The sequence below is a fragment of the Podarcis raffonei genome, chromosome 2 (genome assembly GCF_027172205.1).
Source record: "Podarcis raffonei isolate rPodRaf1 chromosome 2, rPodRaf1.pri, whole genome shotgun sequence".
NCBI classification, from domain to species: Eukaryota; Metazoa; Chordata; class Lepidosauria; order Squamata; family Lacertidae; genus Podarcis; species Podarcis raffonei.
Window position 1 is genome coordinate 97,016,065 of NC_070603.1, and position 18,680 is coordinate 97,034,744.

The 18,680-nt window shown below is 41.2% G+C and overlaps 1 protein-coding gene across 22 annotated transcripts in view; it reads left to right on the forward strand.

Annotated features, from left to right (window-relative positions):
- The window catches only part of FOXP1 (forkhead box P1), a 536,656-nt gene that overhangs the window by 309,857 nt on the left and 208,119 nt on the right, over positions 1–18,680 (forward strand). Inside the window, exon 2 of one of the 22 annotated variants that reach the window (XM_053378211.1) lies at positions 7,477–7,555. The exons of the other annotated variants lie outside the window; for them this stretch is intronic. Within the exon in view, the coding sequence (XP_053234186.1) occupies positions 7,523–7,555 (33 nt within the window). The 5' untranslated portion in view covers positions 7,477–7,522. The remainder of the gene's footprint in view (positions 1–7,476; positions 7,556–18,680) is intronic. 22 annotated transcript variants of the gene reach the window in all.

Genomic DNA, 18,680 nt, shown 5'->3' on the forward strand with positions numbered 1-18,680 from the left:
CCTTACATACAACTTAGGAACCCTAGGGCAGTAGCAGTGGTTGGGGAAGCAGAGCTGTAGAGGAAGAATTAAGCACCCCTTGCTTTCTCTGCCACTCCACTCCACTCCACTCCATTTTCCCCCTCCTGAAGCTGCTTTTGCTCAAATAGCTATGTGGGACAGCTTCAAAGCTTAAGCTCCAAGTTGAGCTAAATTAAATTAATTTTGTCTGTGAACATAACATTCCAGTAGTCTATTCAGCCATCCAGTGGACAGCTGGGTCTGCCTGACTATTCGCCACTCGGAACAGCTTCACTTGGTAAGTCAGCGTATATGTACTAGAAACCATAAAATTCTGTTTCTGTAAAAGAAAATAGTATTCCCTCTGTAAATTGTAAATTGCGAAGCCCTCATGAATAGCTCATTTCACACTGCTTTTAAATTTAAACTTGATTCACACTTGCTCATTTTCATGCTTCACGGCCCAGGTAAACCAAATATTTCTTGTCAATTAAAACATACAAAAATAGAATTATTTTTTTTCAGGCTTCACGTTGTAAATGTAATTTGAGCATTACCATCTGTGGCACTACTTTGTGCATTTTGAAGCCATTATGATTCTCTGTTTTAAGAAATACTAAAAATATTCATAACCTGGTTGAATAGCGAAATACATATATTTATGTATTATGGGTGTCTTCAGGTGATTTTTCTTTTCTTTTCTTTTCTTCTTTTCTTTCCAAGTCACATCTTTTTCAGTCATGAGGGCTTGCTCACATACATTCTTGTTCATCACTCAGTGGCTGCAGTATCAGCTGACGTATTTATGTGTAAAACAGAAGATCAGGTAACATAGACAAAGCTTTCACATAACCTTCACCTACAGTGCTTCCCATTGGAGGCAATTCAGCTGTTCAGCTAGGAGTCTTTGAATAATATGTAAATCACTGTAAGGGTTTGAAATACAGGGGCACATGGTTAGATCCAGTTCTATCCCTCTCTTAGATCAAGTGGATGCTCCCTTCAGCAGACCAGGGAAGAAAGGCAGTGTTCATATAGTCTCACAAACCCCTGAATACCCAACACCACCTCCCCAGCTGTTCCAAATCGTCCCCATACCCTTTACAGGCAATGTGGGGTTTTTTCGGGAAGGGGGTGCAGTTGGATACAGCCCTTCAACCACAGTTCTATACGTACTTACTCAGAGGTGACTTCCTCTGCTGTCGATGGGGCTAACTCCCTAGTAAGTATATACAAGGCTGCACTCTAGGTCTGTCTCAAGGAGCCCGTAGTGTGTTGTACTTTGCTACCACCACAACTTTCAACAAGCTGGGTTTCCTAACTTGCCCAAAATTTTGTCAACTATGGAGTTGTTTGTTTATTTTGAGTATTTTTTAAAACCTTTGCCTAAGGGTCATTGACTTACTGGATGGGATAGGTTTGTTCTCATACACTTTTATGATGGTGGAGCGCAATGCTGTTCCAACAGGGGGGAATACGTAGCATTGTAGTAATGTCTGTGTAGTGATGGGTTTCCACCAGCAACCTTTTTTCAGTTACTCACACATTGGGACCCTTCAGTAACTGCCCATATGGCTGTACCCCCTGGATGCCCTGCATGAAGGCAGGGGAGGTGGTTTGCCATTGACTAGACCCCTGGGAGATTTCAAAGGCCCCATCATGTATCTTCTGCCTGTTCTGATTGGAATGGCATTTCTTGATTCTCTTTCTGGGGCAGGTTGTCTGCTTGCCCAATTGGTGGTTGTTTGCAGGATACGTGCTTTTGTTGTTGCTGTGGTTTTCAAGCCAATGCGTGGAGAAATGATGAATGTTTTTTGCTATATACTTCCACACTAAGAAAGGATCTGTTGTCCCTTCTAGATGGTCTGTTGTTATTTTGTGGGATGGCCGTGCATGTACTGGGTGAATGAGCTCATAGAATGTATGGGTATTATTACTGCTTTTGTTGCATGGCCAGTGTGGAAGCATCATCAACAAGCAACTTGTGGTTGGTGGGTTGCAGTGGTTTACAAAGGAGTCTGTCACTACAAGGACCTGTTGGTGTTGCTACTGTTGTTTCTGTAGCCGCTGTTGTGCTCTAGACTTTTCTGCTTGTAAAGCATTGGATGACAACTATGATATGCCAGTGTTGTAGAGGCTGCCAGAGTTGTAGAACCATAGGATTGTCCTGCCTATAATATGTGCATAAACAGGTAAAGGAACCCCTGATCGTTAGGTCCAGTTGCGGACAACTCTGGGGTTGGGTGCTCATCTCACTTTACTGGCCGAGGGAGCCAGCGTGCAGCTTCTGGGTCATGTGGCCAGCATGACTAAGCCACTTCTGGCGAACCAGAGCAGCGCACGAAAACACCCTTTACCTTCCCGCCAGAGTGATACCTATTCATCAACTTGCTCTTTCAAACTGCTAGGTTGGCAGAAGCAGGGACCAAGCAACGGGAGCTCACCCCGTTGCGGGGATTCGAACCACTGACCTTCTGATCGGCAAGCCCTAAGCTCTGTGGTTTAACCCACAGCGCCACCCGCGTCCGCAATATCTGCATAGAGAGATAGATATATTATTATAAAGGTTTAGGGGTTTCCAGTATCCCTTTGTTTCACTCTAGTTGAACTCCTGTATTTCAGAATGTTATTAGAAGAGATTCTGCACATGCACCATTCTCAGTTTTCAGAAGCTATCTGTCTATATCAGTGGTGGCCAACTTGGCCCTCCGCTGTTTTTGGACTACAACTCCCATCATCAGCTAACAGGACCAGTGGTCAGGGATGATGGGAATTGTAGTCCCAAAACAGCTGGAGGGCCCAGTTTGACTACCACTGGTCTATATAAATGCAAATCACTGATTCTGAATCTCAGTTACATACAGGGCTAGGATAGGATTTAATCCAGCACTAACTAGGCACTGAGTGGGAGGCAGACAACCCATCACCCTTACCAGAGGGCCGTTGTTGCTGATGAGTGGCTAGCAGTGGGGTAGGATCCTGCTTTCATTGCCATACAGTGCTCTGTTACCACTACTAGCCTGCACAGTGATGTACAAGCTGTCCCACTTCGTCACTCTGCTGATGAGTTAAGAAAAAACCAGAAGTTTAACAAAAAAAAAAATGTTCTGCAGTAAAACACCCTTTCACAAAAATGAGAATAAAAACAATATCTAGCTTTTGGAAAATTGTGAACTTATTACATTTTGTATTTGTCTTATTTATAAATAGAAAACAAACAGTAATTTAAAATGTAACTTAGCATTCTGTTTGTTTAAAATTCTGGAACTATTCTGCTGTATTCTGATCTGGAAATTACTGTATCAGGGAATGTAGACCCACAAAATCACTCTCAATCCAGCAGAGGCAGCATCCATATGTACCCTGAATTATAATAAAATGCTTCCTTCTTTGTAGCTGATTGTGTGCAAATCAAACACTGATGGGATGAGGGTGGGAAATAACCCTGCAAGCTAAAACTCAGATGAAGGAGCAGATGCCACTGATACTTGCATTATATAGAGGCATGTTTTCCTAATAAGGTCAGTAACAATCAAATCCTTCCGTTGGGACTTCCAAACATCACTTTCCCAAGGCTGCAATCCTGCACACTTACCTTAGTGTAAGTCCCACTGAAGTCATCCAGAATAGCTGTCATTGATTGACGGGCATGAGGATTGACACACAGATTCACTATTGCATGGTACGTTTGAACTCCTTTCATAATAGGAAAGAAAAATACAGAATGAAATACACACACACCCATTTTTATCACAGAATTATTCACCAAGTTCTGCTGATTAGCAGAGACCTTTTGAAGCTACTTTACAGAGAGTTCTTTACTTTTAACTTGTGTGAAGACTGGATTATGAAGGCTTAGCAGTGATTAGCAATGTTTCTTTGCTCACAGAGGAGGATGCTTTTAATTCTTTCAAATGTTTTGTTAACTAGCTGTTTTTCTTCTACCCAGAATGCTAGTCCACAAATGAAAAGACAGTTGTTTGGCATAAACTATTAGAGATTTGTCTGAGTACTCTTACAGGTATGCTAAAGGATTCATAAAGTACAAGCAAAAATATAAAGTTTTCTCCATAGGCAGGAAAATCTAGTTTCCATTCTTTAATTTGCAAATTGTTGTCAGCTATGACATTTAGTGGTCTGCTGTTTATGTGGACATCTGATTTTGTTTATGCCTGTGGAAACCTCCCCAATATCATAGACAAGGCAATGTAGATCAGCATGGAAGCCTTACATGGAGTGAAAACAAAAATTACACATATCAGTCGTCATTAAAATTCACCATTTTGTCATTTTCTAAGGCTGCAGTCCTTCATCCACTTACCTGGGATTAAGCCCTATTGAACACAGTGGGTCATACCTCTGAATAGACACATAGAGGATTGTGCTGTAAGTAGATTGGGCTCAGCTGTCCTGTTTTCTATCAACAAATGTTAGCTGAAGATTGAAAAAAGATATGTGTGCCACATAATCATGAGTCATTCACAATTCTTCAAAGCTCATCACGTGGTTGAAAAATATAATCACATGTGATGTTTTACAGCGGTGGTGTCTCTTGATACTTCTACACAGACAACCAGTCCTGTCTCAGCCTCAAAAGGGAAGGAGACTGGGAAGGAGAGGGTCCACTCCCCAAGACTTAGTCTTGCAGCTTTTTAATGATGCTACCTCAATGCAAGCAAGAATATGGCAGACTCTGCCTGCCCTTTACTTAGACAGGGGTGAAAGCAGTAGCAAGTCGATGGGCAAGTGTGCTTTTGTCTGTGAGGAGCAGATTTCACCCACCGCCTTGCCCTGCAAACATCTCAGATACTTCAGTGACAACTAGATTACCTGGATCCTGCCCACTGAAACCCATCATTCTTGGTGTACAAAACAATAAATATAGCATTATCTATAAGGAAAGTGGGATGGAAATATTAAATGAAGAAAAATGGCAGGTGGATGTTATAAAGAATAAATAAACTAAACAATTTTTTTATTTGTACCCTGGCCGAAGCCGGGCTCAGAGCGGCTAACATCATATAAGTGATATGATATGCATAAAAACAAGCAATCAATTGATTAAAATGCATCCCAAAATTAATTCAAATAAATTAAAATTAAAATTAAAACTGAACAAATGACAATCCTCAGATTAAAATTGAAAACGGTTAATACTCGCCAGGACCAGCTGTTTCCACTGATATTATAAGGACCTGTGAGCGGGCTGGGAAACCTCCTTTGTGCTTGTTCTTATAGAAAGAGAAAATGAGTCAGACTGAACCCTGACCAAAGGCCTGGCGGAACAGCTCAATCTTGCAGGCCCTGTGGAAGGATGTCAAATCTCACAGGACCCTGGTCTCTTGTGAGAGAGTGTTCCACCAGGCTGGGGCTATGGCTGAAAAGGCCCTGGCTCTGGTCGAGGCCAGTCTAATCTCCCTGGGGCCTGGGATCTTCAGGGTGTTGTTACTTGTAGACCATAAGGTCCTCCGTGGGGCACACCAGGAGAGGCGGCCACGTAGAAGGAACATTCAACAAGAAAATCCAGTCGCATGAGAGCTATTCTGGTGAGATGTTTTGAGTGTCAGAGATGGACTGAGGAAACTACGTTCAAAGTGTTACTTAGCCATGATGTTCACAGGGTGACCTTCCCTAACCCCAACCTGTATCACAGGGCTGTTGTGAAAGTAAATTGGAATAAACCCCATGTCCTCCCCTTTTGTCCTTGGAAGACAGGTGTGTAAATCTTGGGACAGGATAGCTGGTTTGAAATTTTGCGAGTCAGGGCAAAGTGTAACAAAGAAATAGAATAAATCTTGTTTTCTGGGATTATTATTATTATTATTTAGTGTAGTAAAAGAATAGGAATTCCAAACTCCGACTCAGTGTTACTGCAGTGAAGTTGAATGACAGACATTAGTGAGTGGCAAGAACAAGTCCAAACAGATGTCAGTTTAACTTTCACATGTGCCATTTAGCTTTCATTTGTGCTGATGTACTTAATTCAACCTTTACACCCTGATCCTATGTTCATTAAATAAGGGTGAGTCAAAATATTTAAGCTGAATGCTTCCATCACCCCATAATGAGTAATCAGAGGTCGCTGTCTCTTGCCACCTCCCTGAGGTGCATGAGACAATAAGGGGGAGTAATCTGTGGTGGCATAGCAGGGCATTACTGATGTTAGCAGTTTCACACATTCAGACTATTAGCTACAGTTTCCACATGACTAATACCGTGTTTAAATTCACTTGTAAGTCCTACTGATAGAATTGCAGAGTTGAAAGGGACACTGAGAGTCATCTATTCCAATCCCCTGTGATGCAGGAATCTCAACTAGATCATATATGACAGATGACCATCCAACCTCTGCTTAAAAAACCCCAAGGAAGGAGAGTCCACAGCCCTCTGAGGGAGACCATTCCATTGTTGAACAGCTCTTTCCATCAGAAAGTTCTTCCTCATGTTTAGTTGGAATTTTCTTTCTTGCAACTTGAGAACTTTTTTTTAGTGGACTGGAAAAAAACATATGAGAATACTAGAGCTGACGGCACAATTTGGTTCCATATGGTACATTTTGTTATTAGTAACTAGCTGATGGCTTGTTGACTTTGAAAGGTGTAAAAAGAAAGGGCTGGAGAATGGTGCCTGGTGACTTCAGCCATTATGGATCAAGCCAACCCCTCTCCTCTTGTGGATTTTGTCACACGCTAACGTGACAAAACATTGAGGAGCTGACCTTAATATATAGAGAAAAGCATTGATCTGGCTTGTTTCAGTAATATGAAACAGTGCCGTGCATTAAGTCTGCCATGCATAATTCCATATGCCTCGATATAAATAAGATAAACAAGATTTTAAACATAAATAGTTGATCAATCACACACACACACACACAAAATGATTTATCCCCAACAAATAAACTTCGGCGCGACTAATAGAGTTCTGTTGTTTGAATTCCGAGAATGCAAATTGAAGAGTCCTTTAATTAACTTGAAAGTGGTAGTTTGGGCTCTGATACTTGTGAGCAGTGGTACTGCAAGCCCTGGAATCCCTCAACCTATTCCTCCTTTCCTTGTCTGCTGTCTCTTGTGCACCATATTTTAGTCCCAGTTAATTGTTACATTTCCCAAGCTCAACTCTCCCTTGGCCCATCTTACGCCTCTCAGCCAGCCCTACCCACTTCAGTCTCAGATGGGCCCAAGGGACCTTTGCAAACAAGGCCTAAATATTTATATTTAAAGCTAAATTGAAGGCCTGTTTAAAAGGCAGGATTTGTTTGTTGCAATAAAACTTGTGTGTCTGCTGTGCACATATTTTTCCTAGGGTGTTCCTTTCAGTCTGCAGGAGATGAAGTTGGATTCTAATATAATGTTGGTAGTGCAGTATGAAGGACAGAGGAGGTAACAGAGAAGGCAACTTGCTAATGCAAAAGCAGTGTACTGAAAGTCACTTTTATTTCTTATTTATAATCTACATGCACACTCTGGATAATAGATGACAACGCTCATTCAGTACTTTAACTTCAAAGCAGAGAGAAGGCATGGATGACAGAGCTGGGAGCTGGAACACAAAGGTACTAACAACAAGAGAGAAAATGCCTGTTTACTGGATTGCATTTGTTAGCACGCTGTCTTCAGATATTGTTCCCCCAGGAATAGCGAGAATATGTGCTGCAAGAACAATGATTTAACATCTGAAAATGGTACTTAAAGAGTTTTCTGTCTGGTAGTAATGTGATGAAGGCTTCTGAATGGAACCTGGGGACTTCATTTCTTCTGTTTATCTATATGTCTCTCTGGTTTTAGTCAGCGGTAATTGCATATTTAACCCCTTAAATGGATATAACCCTCTCAGCACCGACCGTTCCCTCCCCCCCTTTTTGGTATCGCATCAGCTTACGCTACGGAACAGCTGTGCTGTTTGAATTCCCTGCCAAAACAGAAAACCTTTTGAGAAGTCAAAAGAATTTAGAAAAAGTTCTTTCCAGGTCTCTTATCTATTCATTTGGACTGGTGGGGTGGGGCACATTTGACTGTGGCCAATAGGAGTTATGAAAATTGTTTCAGTGATATTCAGTATAGCTGGGGGTCTTATAGAAAGGACAGAGTTCCAGTAAAGAAATAAGTTGTAAATGGGTGCTCTAAAATCAACAGTATAAATTTGCTGCTTATCTCAGCAGTACGGCTCTTTGGAGCTTTCTCAATTAGGACTTGTTCTGGGGGGCTTGCTTAATAGCTTATGTGAAACAAATATTAGCATAATTTGTTTAATTATATCAAAACCCTTAATTCCTCCACGATGAGGAGGGAAAAAATGTGTTCTTATGCAAAGAGTATATTTGCAATGAAAATTCCAATCAGTTGGAATTAAAGGTGCTCTGAGAAAGCCATGAGATGGTAGCCAAGCTACTATAACAGTTTATTCTCATGGTATTTAAATTGACACCAGTGGGTATTTTTTTAATTAGTGCCTCTTTTAAATGTGCACTTGTCTATATCAGTCATTTTGGCAAATGTGACTCGTTCAAACAGTAGTAGTTGCTGTAGAAGAGGCCAGCACAGCCTGCAGGAATCAAAAGTTTCTGCAAGCTGTTGTCGACATGACCACATCTCATTAACTTAAAAAATGGAGATTATTTGCCTGAAAGCTTGATTTGACTAACAGTAATCAAATATTAGGCTCAACAGAGAAAGGGGAGGTGGGGGGATGGGGAGAAGAGAAGCGAAGAGAAGCTTCGCTGTTGTGATCTGTATCATTAAGCGTTTGTGGTTTGTTTTAAATAGCTGTATAAGATTTCTGTTTTGACAAACATAACAGTGGAGGGGGTAGAAAAGAGTAACAAATAGACATATGGCTTTGAAAATAATCTCAGGTTGGTTTTATTTTACATTCTGACATGTTAACTATGAAGTTTGCCAGAAAGGAATATGATTTTGCTGTGGTTTCTTTCATTAAGTAGACAGAATTAATTAGCCTACGTAGTTTCCCTATGAATGATTAAAGTTTAAGTGCTGGAAATCAGTTGTCTTACACTTATCTTTCTCCTTTTTTCATCTGCTAAATAGGCATGAACCTCAAATTTATACCCTAGGTTCATTTTATTGTTTTAACTAAATATGATGAAGTAGGTTGTAAAATTGTGCATAAAATCAGCCAAAATAGAAAGCTGCCTTTCTTATCTCACACATTTGTTAAATAGCTTGTTAGTTCAATTAAGTATCTAGGAGCTAAATCTCTTTTGGGCAATAATTAAGGTATTTCAACTGCATTTAATTCCATAAGACTAGTATATTACGGCTTTGGGGATTTCACATTAAACAGGAAGCGATGGTATATCTTAGTGTAAACTGTGGTGTGCATCATTTAAGGGGGGCAGTTAAACAAAAGAAGATAAAGTCTTGTGTGTGTGTGTGTGTGTGTGTGTTGTGTTTTATGTCTCTGAACTGAGAACATGTGCTGCATTTTAGTAAAGGAACATGAGCCTTGAATGTAAGTAACTGGTTTTTGCATTAGGTACTCCCTGGAGGTAGCAGAAAAATATCATGTCCCTGCATGAAATGCGAATGTGAAATCTACCAGAAAGAAATATTTATGACCATTTTATGCTTGATTAGACTTGGATGACATCTGTTAGAAGACAGGGACTGGACAAAGAGAGAGACGCTTGAGGGCAAATGTTAACAGAGTTGTTTAGATGATGCTGGGGCAGAAGCGTCCATTTACTGCCAGGCAAAACATAGGAATTGTGTTAGCAAAGAGCGCAGCTGACAAGAATTCACTCTGATGGAGATACTCTATGCTGCTCAGCTAAAATAGCAAAATGCAGCTGTTGATACTCGCCATGCTGCCACAATTTATTGCTAGGTATCTCAGCTAAGCACAGATACCATAACTTTACAGAGGCAGATATGTTAACGGAGTTACACCAACGGCAGTCTGTCATATTATTACTATTTTTATTTATTTTTTAAAAAGATAACACAGACCCATTTTCTCAAGTGGCAGTTTTTAACCGGGCACACTACAGATGGCCAAAGGAGCAATTTGAAGTGTTTCTCCTTTTTTGAAATTCTATTTGAAACACACAGCACCGAAATTTCCAATCTAATTGTTCCCATTCCATTACTTTTTGCAAAAAATGAAACAAAAACCAACTCACACTTTTGCTCCCTAACCTGCGACCTTACTGTTTTTTTGTGAATGGGACCAGTCCCTTGGGCTGGATTTCATTTTTCGTTTGAAATCGAGGGGCCAGGTTCTGACCTCATGTATACTGATGTAAAACCTGGGTTTTGTCACCAAAACAGCTACTGGCATTATGCCAGAGAAAGCAGATTGAAACTGGACCCAGTTGTTGAATCTTTTTAACTGGTCTGGGTGCAGGATGCTGAAATTACTGAATACATATTCAGCTGTTAACTGTTGTGTGTTTAAGAACAAAACGTGTAAACCCTGCTTGCTTAAAAGTTCTGTCTTGTGGAGGAGAGGTATGGACTCTCTCTCTCTCTCTCTCTCTCTCTCTCTCTCTCTCTCTCTCTCTCATTCTGGTTTCCTTCCCAGCTTCTTTTCCTGTAAAAAAACAACTGCTCTGTCTGGAATGCTTATGGGAAATGTGATTTTGTTTTTGTTTGCAGCAGCTCCGTTGTTTTGATTTTGTCTGTGCTGTATGGAAAACAGTACGTCACTTGGAGTGGGTGTTTTGTCTATTGGCCATTTGGCTATTGCACATACATTTCTCATACTTATCACATGATGACAAGGGAACTCAAATGGCATCGTTTTTCCAGTTGGATTTGGCTTTTGAGTTTAATAATAGTGAAAGGAAAACAAACATTAATAGATGTAGCTGTTTTTATATGGCTCCCTTGCTGATAGACTACTCTGGGGCTTCCCCCTCCCCAGCCACAGCTAAGGGGCTATTTAGACAAAGGTCAGATGAAAACATATATCACTCTCCCTAATAAACTGATATGGATGATGTCACACATTTTGCATATAGTAGTGAAAAATGGTAACTTAAGTAGGAAAACCCATAAAAAGGCAATAAACAATTTTAATATCATTAGTATGATTAGTTTATGGGACTTTTACCTGGGCTTTTAGGCTGTAGGTAGCATAAGCTGCCTTAATAAATGTCCTTTAATTAAAAATGATTTAAAATAAATTTCTGAGTTGAAAACATAATACAGTATCCCCCAAGCTTTACTTAAAACTGATGACTGCAAAGATTTAAATGTAGGCTGTATTAATTCAGGCTAAGGTTTTTATCTTATTTTTTAAACCATGGTGGGGGTGTGTGTGCCTGTTTGAATCTATAGAATTCCACTAAGACTAGATAATTTTATATGTAGTACAGAACAGGAAAGTATTATTAATTTTTCAATTTCTTTCTGTAGATATCTAATAATTGTACCCCTGGACTGCCAACGGCTCCCATTAAAGATTTAAAAAGCAAAAGAAAGGTGGATTCAAAAAGATGGTATTTTGGATTAAATAATGTAAAATAACTGCAGGGCAGTAGAAAGCTATTGGCAAAATAAAATCCTGGTGTACATTTTTTGCTTTAAATGCACTTAAATACTGACACAGTTGCATGCATCATGTCGCAACCAGGTGGAAGCTTGTTGTGGGGGCGGGGAGCGGGTCCTGTGTGACTGTCTGCTCAGAGTTATAAGGTAAAATGTATTTTTGCCCTCCAGACAATTTTTATAATAAGGGTGTGGCATGCCATAAATGTGCAACAGTTTGCAATTGTGGTGCATGCACTCATCACAGAAATATATTATTAATTGGTGGAATATAAATACCAGGATTTCCCTTTTTAATATATGCTATTTCCTGAGAGGTCTTATTTTTTAGGTTTGTGAGAAAGAAGACAGATACAGCAGACTTTTATTTTTTTAAATAAACCTTTTTTAAAAAAAAAATGAAGAAAAAGGATGTTTTCAGCACGCTCACACAACAAATGCATCCAAGGCAGTTAGAACGGCCCAGCTGCACCCCTCCTTTCTTTCTCTGCACTGTCTTTATCACTTTGCTCAGTTCCACATAATAACATCTTCATCTGAGATTGCTGTGGCACAGGGGAACTGCATTTGTTGATCAAATTTGGCTGGATAACACTGTGATCTCGTATCCTGAAGTGCGGAGATGTGCCTGGAATATGCAAGCACAAAGCTGGCCTCTTGATTGATTGATTCTGCCTGTCACAGAACAAGATAACTGGATCAGTAAATACCCTGTGCACTTCAACTTCATCTACACAATCAAAAGTGAGGGCAACGTGGGGCTGAAAAACACACTAAAGCATGATGGGGGAATATATGCATTTGTCAATGATAGCCAGAAACTTCCCAATGATGGAGGGAACAGAAATTCATTGTGTGTGTTCATACATGAGCAACAGTGGACATTATACTAATTCCTGAATAGCTGCCAGAGGTCTGATCAGTTCCTTCTTTCCTCCCTCCTCCTTCCCAACCCCCAGCCGCTACTAGTGTTACTCTGTTGGGATCAAGGTTTCAGCTGAATGGATTTCTCTCAGTGTAAAACTGGAATTAGTGCCACAGTGATGAAATAGGCTCTGGGGTTATTTTGTGCCTTCTGTAGCTTAGGTTCATGCTTTTGACCAGCAAAAGTTACAGTGCTGGAGACTCTTTAATATGTGGGATGTTTTGGATGACTAGCAATATTAAAATTGTGTTTTTAACCTTTTATGGATGTGATACTTAAGGTTGCATTTCCCGCCCCATGTGTCCATAAAACATTTTCACAAAACCTACCTGCTGTGCAGTCTGCCACACAAATGCTTTGTTCTGCCCCAGATGAATTGGGCCTGGGGTTGGGGTGGGTAGGATGAGTGGTGCTTAGGTCTTCAGTGGTTCATTGGAATGTATGGATTATAGCTCCATATCTAGAAAGCCTAGTGCAGTATCTGAGGAAGGTCAAGTTTTACTAAAAGACATGACTTCCACAGAGACCTGCTACCAGAAGGCTCAAACCAGGGTATCATGCAACAGGATCAATGCCCCTCTTTGTGATTCAGACCACAGAGTGCTTAGGACCTGATTCCTGCTGCTCTGCAGAGGTGTTCTGGAAGTTGTTCTGCAACTTGCCAGCCCAGCTGGATCAGATAATTAGGAACCTTGCTGGATTCGGATCATTCCAGCCTCAGGCTTAGTTCCTCACTCTAAGCAGCTTGCCAGCCAGAATAGTTGCTCTACAGACTCATTATGCTTTGTCCCACCCCATTATCGCTTCCCCATTTCCCCCATAGTTGTAATTTTCATAGAATCATAGAATTGAAAGGGACCCCAAGGGTCATCCAGTCCAACCTCCTGCAACGCAGGAATCTCAGTTAAAGCATCAGTGACAAATGGCTAACCAACCTCTGCTTAAAAACCTCCAATGAAGAAGAGTCCACAACCTCCCAAGGGAGACCATTGCGCTGTCGAACAGCTCTTACTCTCAAAAAGTTGTTCTTGATGTTTAGTTGGGATCTCCTTTCTTGCGACTTGAGGCCATTCGTTCGAGTCCTATCCTCCAGAGCAGGAGAAAACAAGCTTGCTCCATCTTACATGTGACAGCCCTTAAGATATTTGTAGATGGCTATCATATCTCCTATGTCTCCTTTTCCAGGCTAAACATACCTAGTTCCTTTGACCGTTCCTCATAACGTTTGGTTTCCAGACCCTTCATGATCTATCTGGGTTGCCCTCCTATGAACACATTCCAGCTTGTCAATATTCCTCTTAAATTGTGCTACCAAGAACTGGACACAATTTTCCAAGTGTAATCTGACCAAGGCAGAATAGAGTAGGACTATTACTTCCCTTGATCTGGACATTATACTTCCATTGATGCAGGCTAGAATAGTATTAGCTTTTTTTGTTGCTGAATCACATTGTTGGCTCATGTTAAGCTTGTGGTCTACTAAGACCCCTAGTCCCTTTTCACCTGTAGTACTGGCAAGTCTGGTAACCCTCATCTTGTATTTGTGTAGCTGCATGTGTAGAACCTGACATTTTGACCCTATTGAAATCCATTTTGTTAGTTTGGACCCTGTTCTCCAATCTGTTGAGGTCATCTTGAATCCCAATTCTGTCTTCTGCAGCATTAGCTACACCTTCCAATTTGTTGTCATCTATGCATTTAATGAGCATCCCCTTAATTCCTTTGTCCAAGTCGTTTATAAAGACATTGAACATCAATGGGCTCTGGACAGAACCCTGCAGCACCCTACTTGTCACTTTTTTCCAGGATGATGAGGAACTATTAATAAGATCTCTTTGTGTTTGGTCAGCCAACCAGCTACAAATCCACCTAACACCTCATCCAGCCCACAGGTTACCAACTTCTTCAAGAATATCTTGGGTGAGTTTGTCAAAGGCCTTGCTGAAATCAAGATACACTACATTCACAGCATTTTTTAAGTGAACCAGTTTCCTTTCTATACTGAACTGTCTCTCTGATTTTTGAGAGATGTCTCTGGAACTAGGCCCATGCTGTCCTGGTCTGCGCCACTTGCACCTTGCCCAGCTGTGTCTTAGACCAGTGATGGTGAACCTGTGGCCCTCAAGATGTTGTGGCACTACACCTCTCATCATTCCTTGGACTGACAGAAGTTGTAATGCAGCAGCAACTTGAGGGCCACAGGTTCTGTACCTGTCTCTTAAATGAACAATCAGTACACCTTTTGGACCTACATAAAGCAAACAGCTCGTTCTCATTCCCTATCTGCCCATATTGCAGACATTATTAATTGCATGTTCAACCTGGGTTAGGCATTTCATTTTTAGCTTGTTCCTGGGGTGAAGGTGCCCCAGGAAAACCAAGGTGACTTTCCCAGCACATTGCCCATAATAAAGTATTTGTGAGGGCTCCAGGCCTCATCTGGGCCCAGTCAGGGTGCCAACTTGTAACTGGCACAGGGATCAGGCCTGAATGTCCTACCACCTCACATTCTGCTGTGGCTGCCATGAGTGATTGGCCTGCAGAATTGCCCAACAAAGGCCCACCAATTTGGGGAGGCGATTTCCCTTAGACTCTGTTAGATACTTGCAGGTGTTAGATTACATGGATCTGAGACAAATGGCTGATCCCAGGTTTTGTTTTTAGGTTTGTTTCATGCCTGAAGGGAAACATTGGTTCCTAGTTAGGCAGAAAGCAGAAATAAAGAGAAACTTGGTAGTGTTTTGAGTAGCAAAATTGGATATTAATTTTGGAGAATACATTTAGAAATGCACAGTTTTAGTACAGTGGTACCTCGGGTTAAGTACTTAATTCGTTCCGGAGGTCCGTTCTTAACCTGAAACTGTTCTTAACCTGAAGCACCACTTTAACTAATGGGGCCTCCCGCTGCTGCTGCGCCGCTGGAGCACAATTTCTGTTCTCATCCTGAAGCAAAGTTCTTAACCCAAGGTACTATTTCTGGGTTAGCAGAGTCTGTAACCTGAAGTGTATGTAACCTGAAGCGTATGTAACCCAAGGTACCACTGTATATGCTGATGTAGTGATGACTTATTTTACAGAGCGTTACTAATAATTAGTTTGTAATCTTTTAGAAGTTTAAACTGTGATAGAATAGTGACAAAAAGTTTTAAGTATTATAAGGTGATAAGGCCTGTTGCAATGTATGCCCAGTATAAAAGATGGCTATATTAGAAGTGTCTGTTCACCACTGCTTGACTTTATGTACACTGGTGTAAGCTATTATTGAGTTTGGAGGGGATATGATATATTGGAAAATCAACATTAAATATTGCTTCTAAAGAACTAAAATTATTGCTCTATTTCTTTTAATAGCCTATTTCAGTATAATTAGAATAACCTTAGTTTGAAAGTTGGTGTCATGCCTAGAAGCATCCAGTGAGCTTCATGACCGAGTTATGAATTAAAATGGAGTCTTCTATGCCAAGCACAACATACTGTCCATTGTACCATCCAGTCCTTCTTGTCCTTGGGCAGAACTGTGATGGAAATGAGGTTTATACAGGTTTGGGACCTGCCACTGGAAATTTTACCAGCCTGAGTAGGACCTAACCATTAATTTATGTACTTTCTTGCCTGCTTACACACTGTCTTTGGCAGAGTTCTTTTATTCCTGGGGAAGGCAGTCCAGAAGTTAAGAGAGACACTGAGAGACTTTGTTTGTTTAGTTTTATTTGTGTTAACATAATTGGCTTTTGGCAGTGCAAAGCAGCGCTGTAGGTAGGCCTTTGGTTTTTATAAAATATTCTTTAGTCGAAACCTTATAAAAGCAGGCAAAACATTTGCCTGATTAAAATGCATTGAGGAAGGAAGATGTCTCTTTAGCAACTAAAGATCCAATCCCACAGTCTTCATGATATTCCCACGGGCCTGTGTATACTGTGGTTGCAACCTTTGCTGAAGAATGATTTCATTTTGTGGGCTATTTGGAGCCTGTTGTATGGGACTTTTCCGAAGAGCAACTGTAATTTAATTTTCATGTAATTTTTAGTGCCTAACAGCTCATTCCTATGATGCCTACTCAGAAGTAAGTCCAACTGATTTCATTGGGGGCTTACTCCCAAGTAAATTCAGCTTCTTTCTCTCTCATCCCTAGATCTACTCTGGCATATGGGTCTTGAAAGTAGCACCTATAAATTTTGTATTCCTAAAGTAGGTGAAAATGCTTCAGAATCAGTGATTTGAGGGTTGCTGTGTTAAATAAAACCAGTTGTGAGGGGGAAAGCTGCTAGACCACCCGCTTGCTCACAAGTGGGCCAACCCACCAGATAGACTGCAGTTGGGTAAGGATGGGGCTGATGAGAGGTTGCAAACTTCTAGCCTCCTCTGTTGGCTTATAAGCCTCTGAGAGAGTCAGGAAAATGGGGAAGGAGGCAGAGGCTGTGTTGTTTTATTTCCCCTGTGATGAGCAGGGTATGATGGGAAGACAGTGAAGGGGAGGTAGGAGTCCAGGAGCAGCTGCCGTAAGTCTAAGGGGCGTGGAAACAATGACACTTGTGTAAATACGATTTATATTACTCTAATAGCATTGTTTGATCACTGTGATGGAAAAGTGCTATGCAGAAATACATATCTCTAGTTTAACACTGTGAAATAATTTTCCACTTATATATAAAAATTTTAAAAAATGTTTCTTACTTCCATAAAAACCCTATTCGCGAGTTATCTGAAAGTGTAGAGTTAACACATTTGGGTGGGGAAGGCAGCAGAGATGAACATGCTACTTCTGTCTCCCCATACCCTGTGTTGCTTCCATTGCTTGTGATGGGGACTGTGTGGGAAGACTTCTGAACTCATGGAGGCGCCTTGCACATTTTAGAGCCCTGGAAAGGCAGGATTCAATAATGTGCAGGGAGTACATAAGGTTCCCAGCCTCACAGCTGCAAGACAATTGTGTACTGTATTGAGCAATCACCTCAGCAGTTCAGAGGTGAGGCAAGGCATCAGTGCTACCCTGGACAGCTCCATGCAGGGCTCATGCTGGAGAATCCCTAAGAGTAGAGCTCAAATATTGTTTCAGTGGTAGTCATCTTCAGACAGCCTTAGAATAATAGGATTGTAGAGTTGGAAGGGACCCCAAGGGTCATCTAATCCAACCCTTGACAGGAACCGCAGTTCTATCTTGGTTGCTAGGTCTGCCTTCAGTGGGAAGAGCTATAGATAGAGCTGTTGTCAGATTTCTGATGACAAACCATGTAGGTGTTGAAAAGTATAGGAGACAGCATCCTGCAGGTCAAAAAACCATGAGTCTCCCAGCATCACCTTCTACCCAAAAGGAATGACTAGAGCCACCACAAAATGGTTGCCCTATCCCAGCAAGGTGGTCCAAAAGGAGAGGAACAGACAAAAGACACATCCTATCTAGCTCCTGATAGACATCATCTTCTAGAGCAAGGATGAGGAATGTCCATCCTTTAGGCCACATTTGGCCCATTAGTCATCCCCATTAGTACTTCATGGGTCATTGGGGCAAAATCTCAATTAAAATTATCAAGATCATATCTTCATTTAGTTATCTTCAGAGGAAAACCATCACAGGGCAACTCCTTCTTCTGTTCCATCCTATGCATTTGAGAGGAACTACACCCATGCAAATTTTCAGTGTGCAACACCTTACATGGTGATCAGAAACTTTGGAAGAAAGTGTAGAGTGTGCATGTTTCTGATACATTAAAATACACAATGGTTTTTCATTGCTGATGACATGTGGTTGGTGGGTTACACCTAAACTTTTGAAGCCTTTGTCATATGAACAATTTTCAAACATATTTTGGAAGGATGATTATATTATTTTTATTGTATATTTATCCTTGTTTTCCTTCCTTACATTCTTTAGTAATCCTAATCCCTGATCTGTGCTCTGAGAAGGGGGTTAGACTCTACCATTGGTGGGGACACAGTCACCACAGAATCTCCTGTAGTGCCTGCTAAAGGTGCAGACGTTTGAAGAGGTATTGCTGGTCGTGTTCCCACTAGCAGAAGTTGGTGCAAGACCCCCCAAACCGGGCATTTCAGGGGCAGAGCAGGACTGGCTGAGGATCCACTAGCTGGTCCATTGTTGTGAGCTTGTGTAGCAAAAGAAGGAAAGAACCGCCACCAGGTTCCACACTGCTAGGAACTGAAAGCAGTTTGGATGTGGCGGTGGTTCCATTGTCCCGATCAGCCCTTAGGCCAGGTGACTTTGGGTATCGCTGTGACAGTTATCAAGT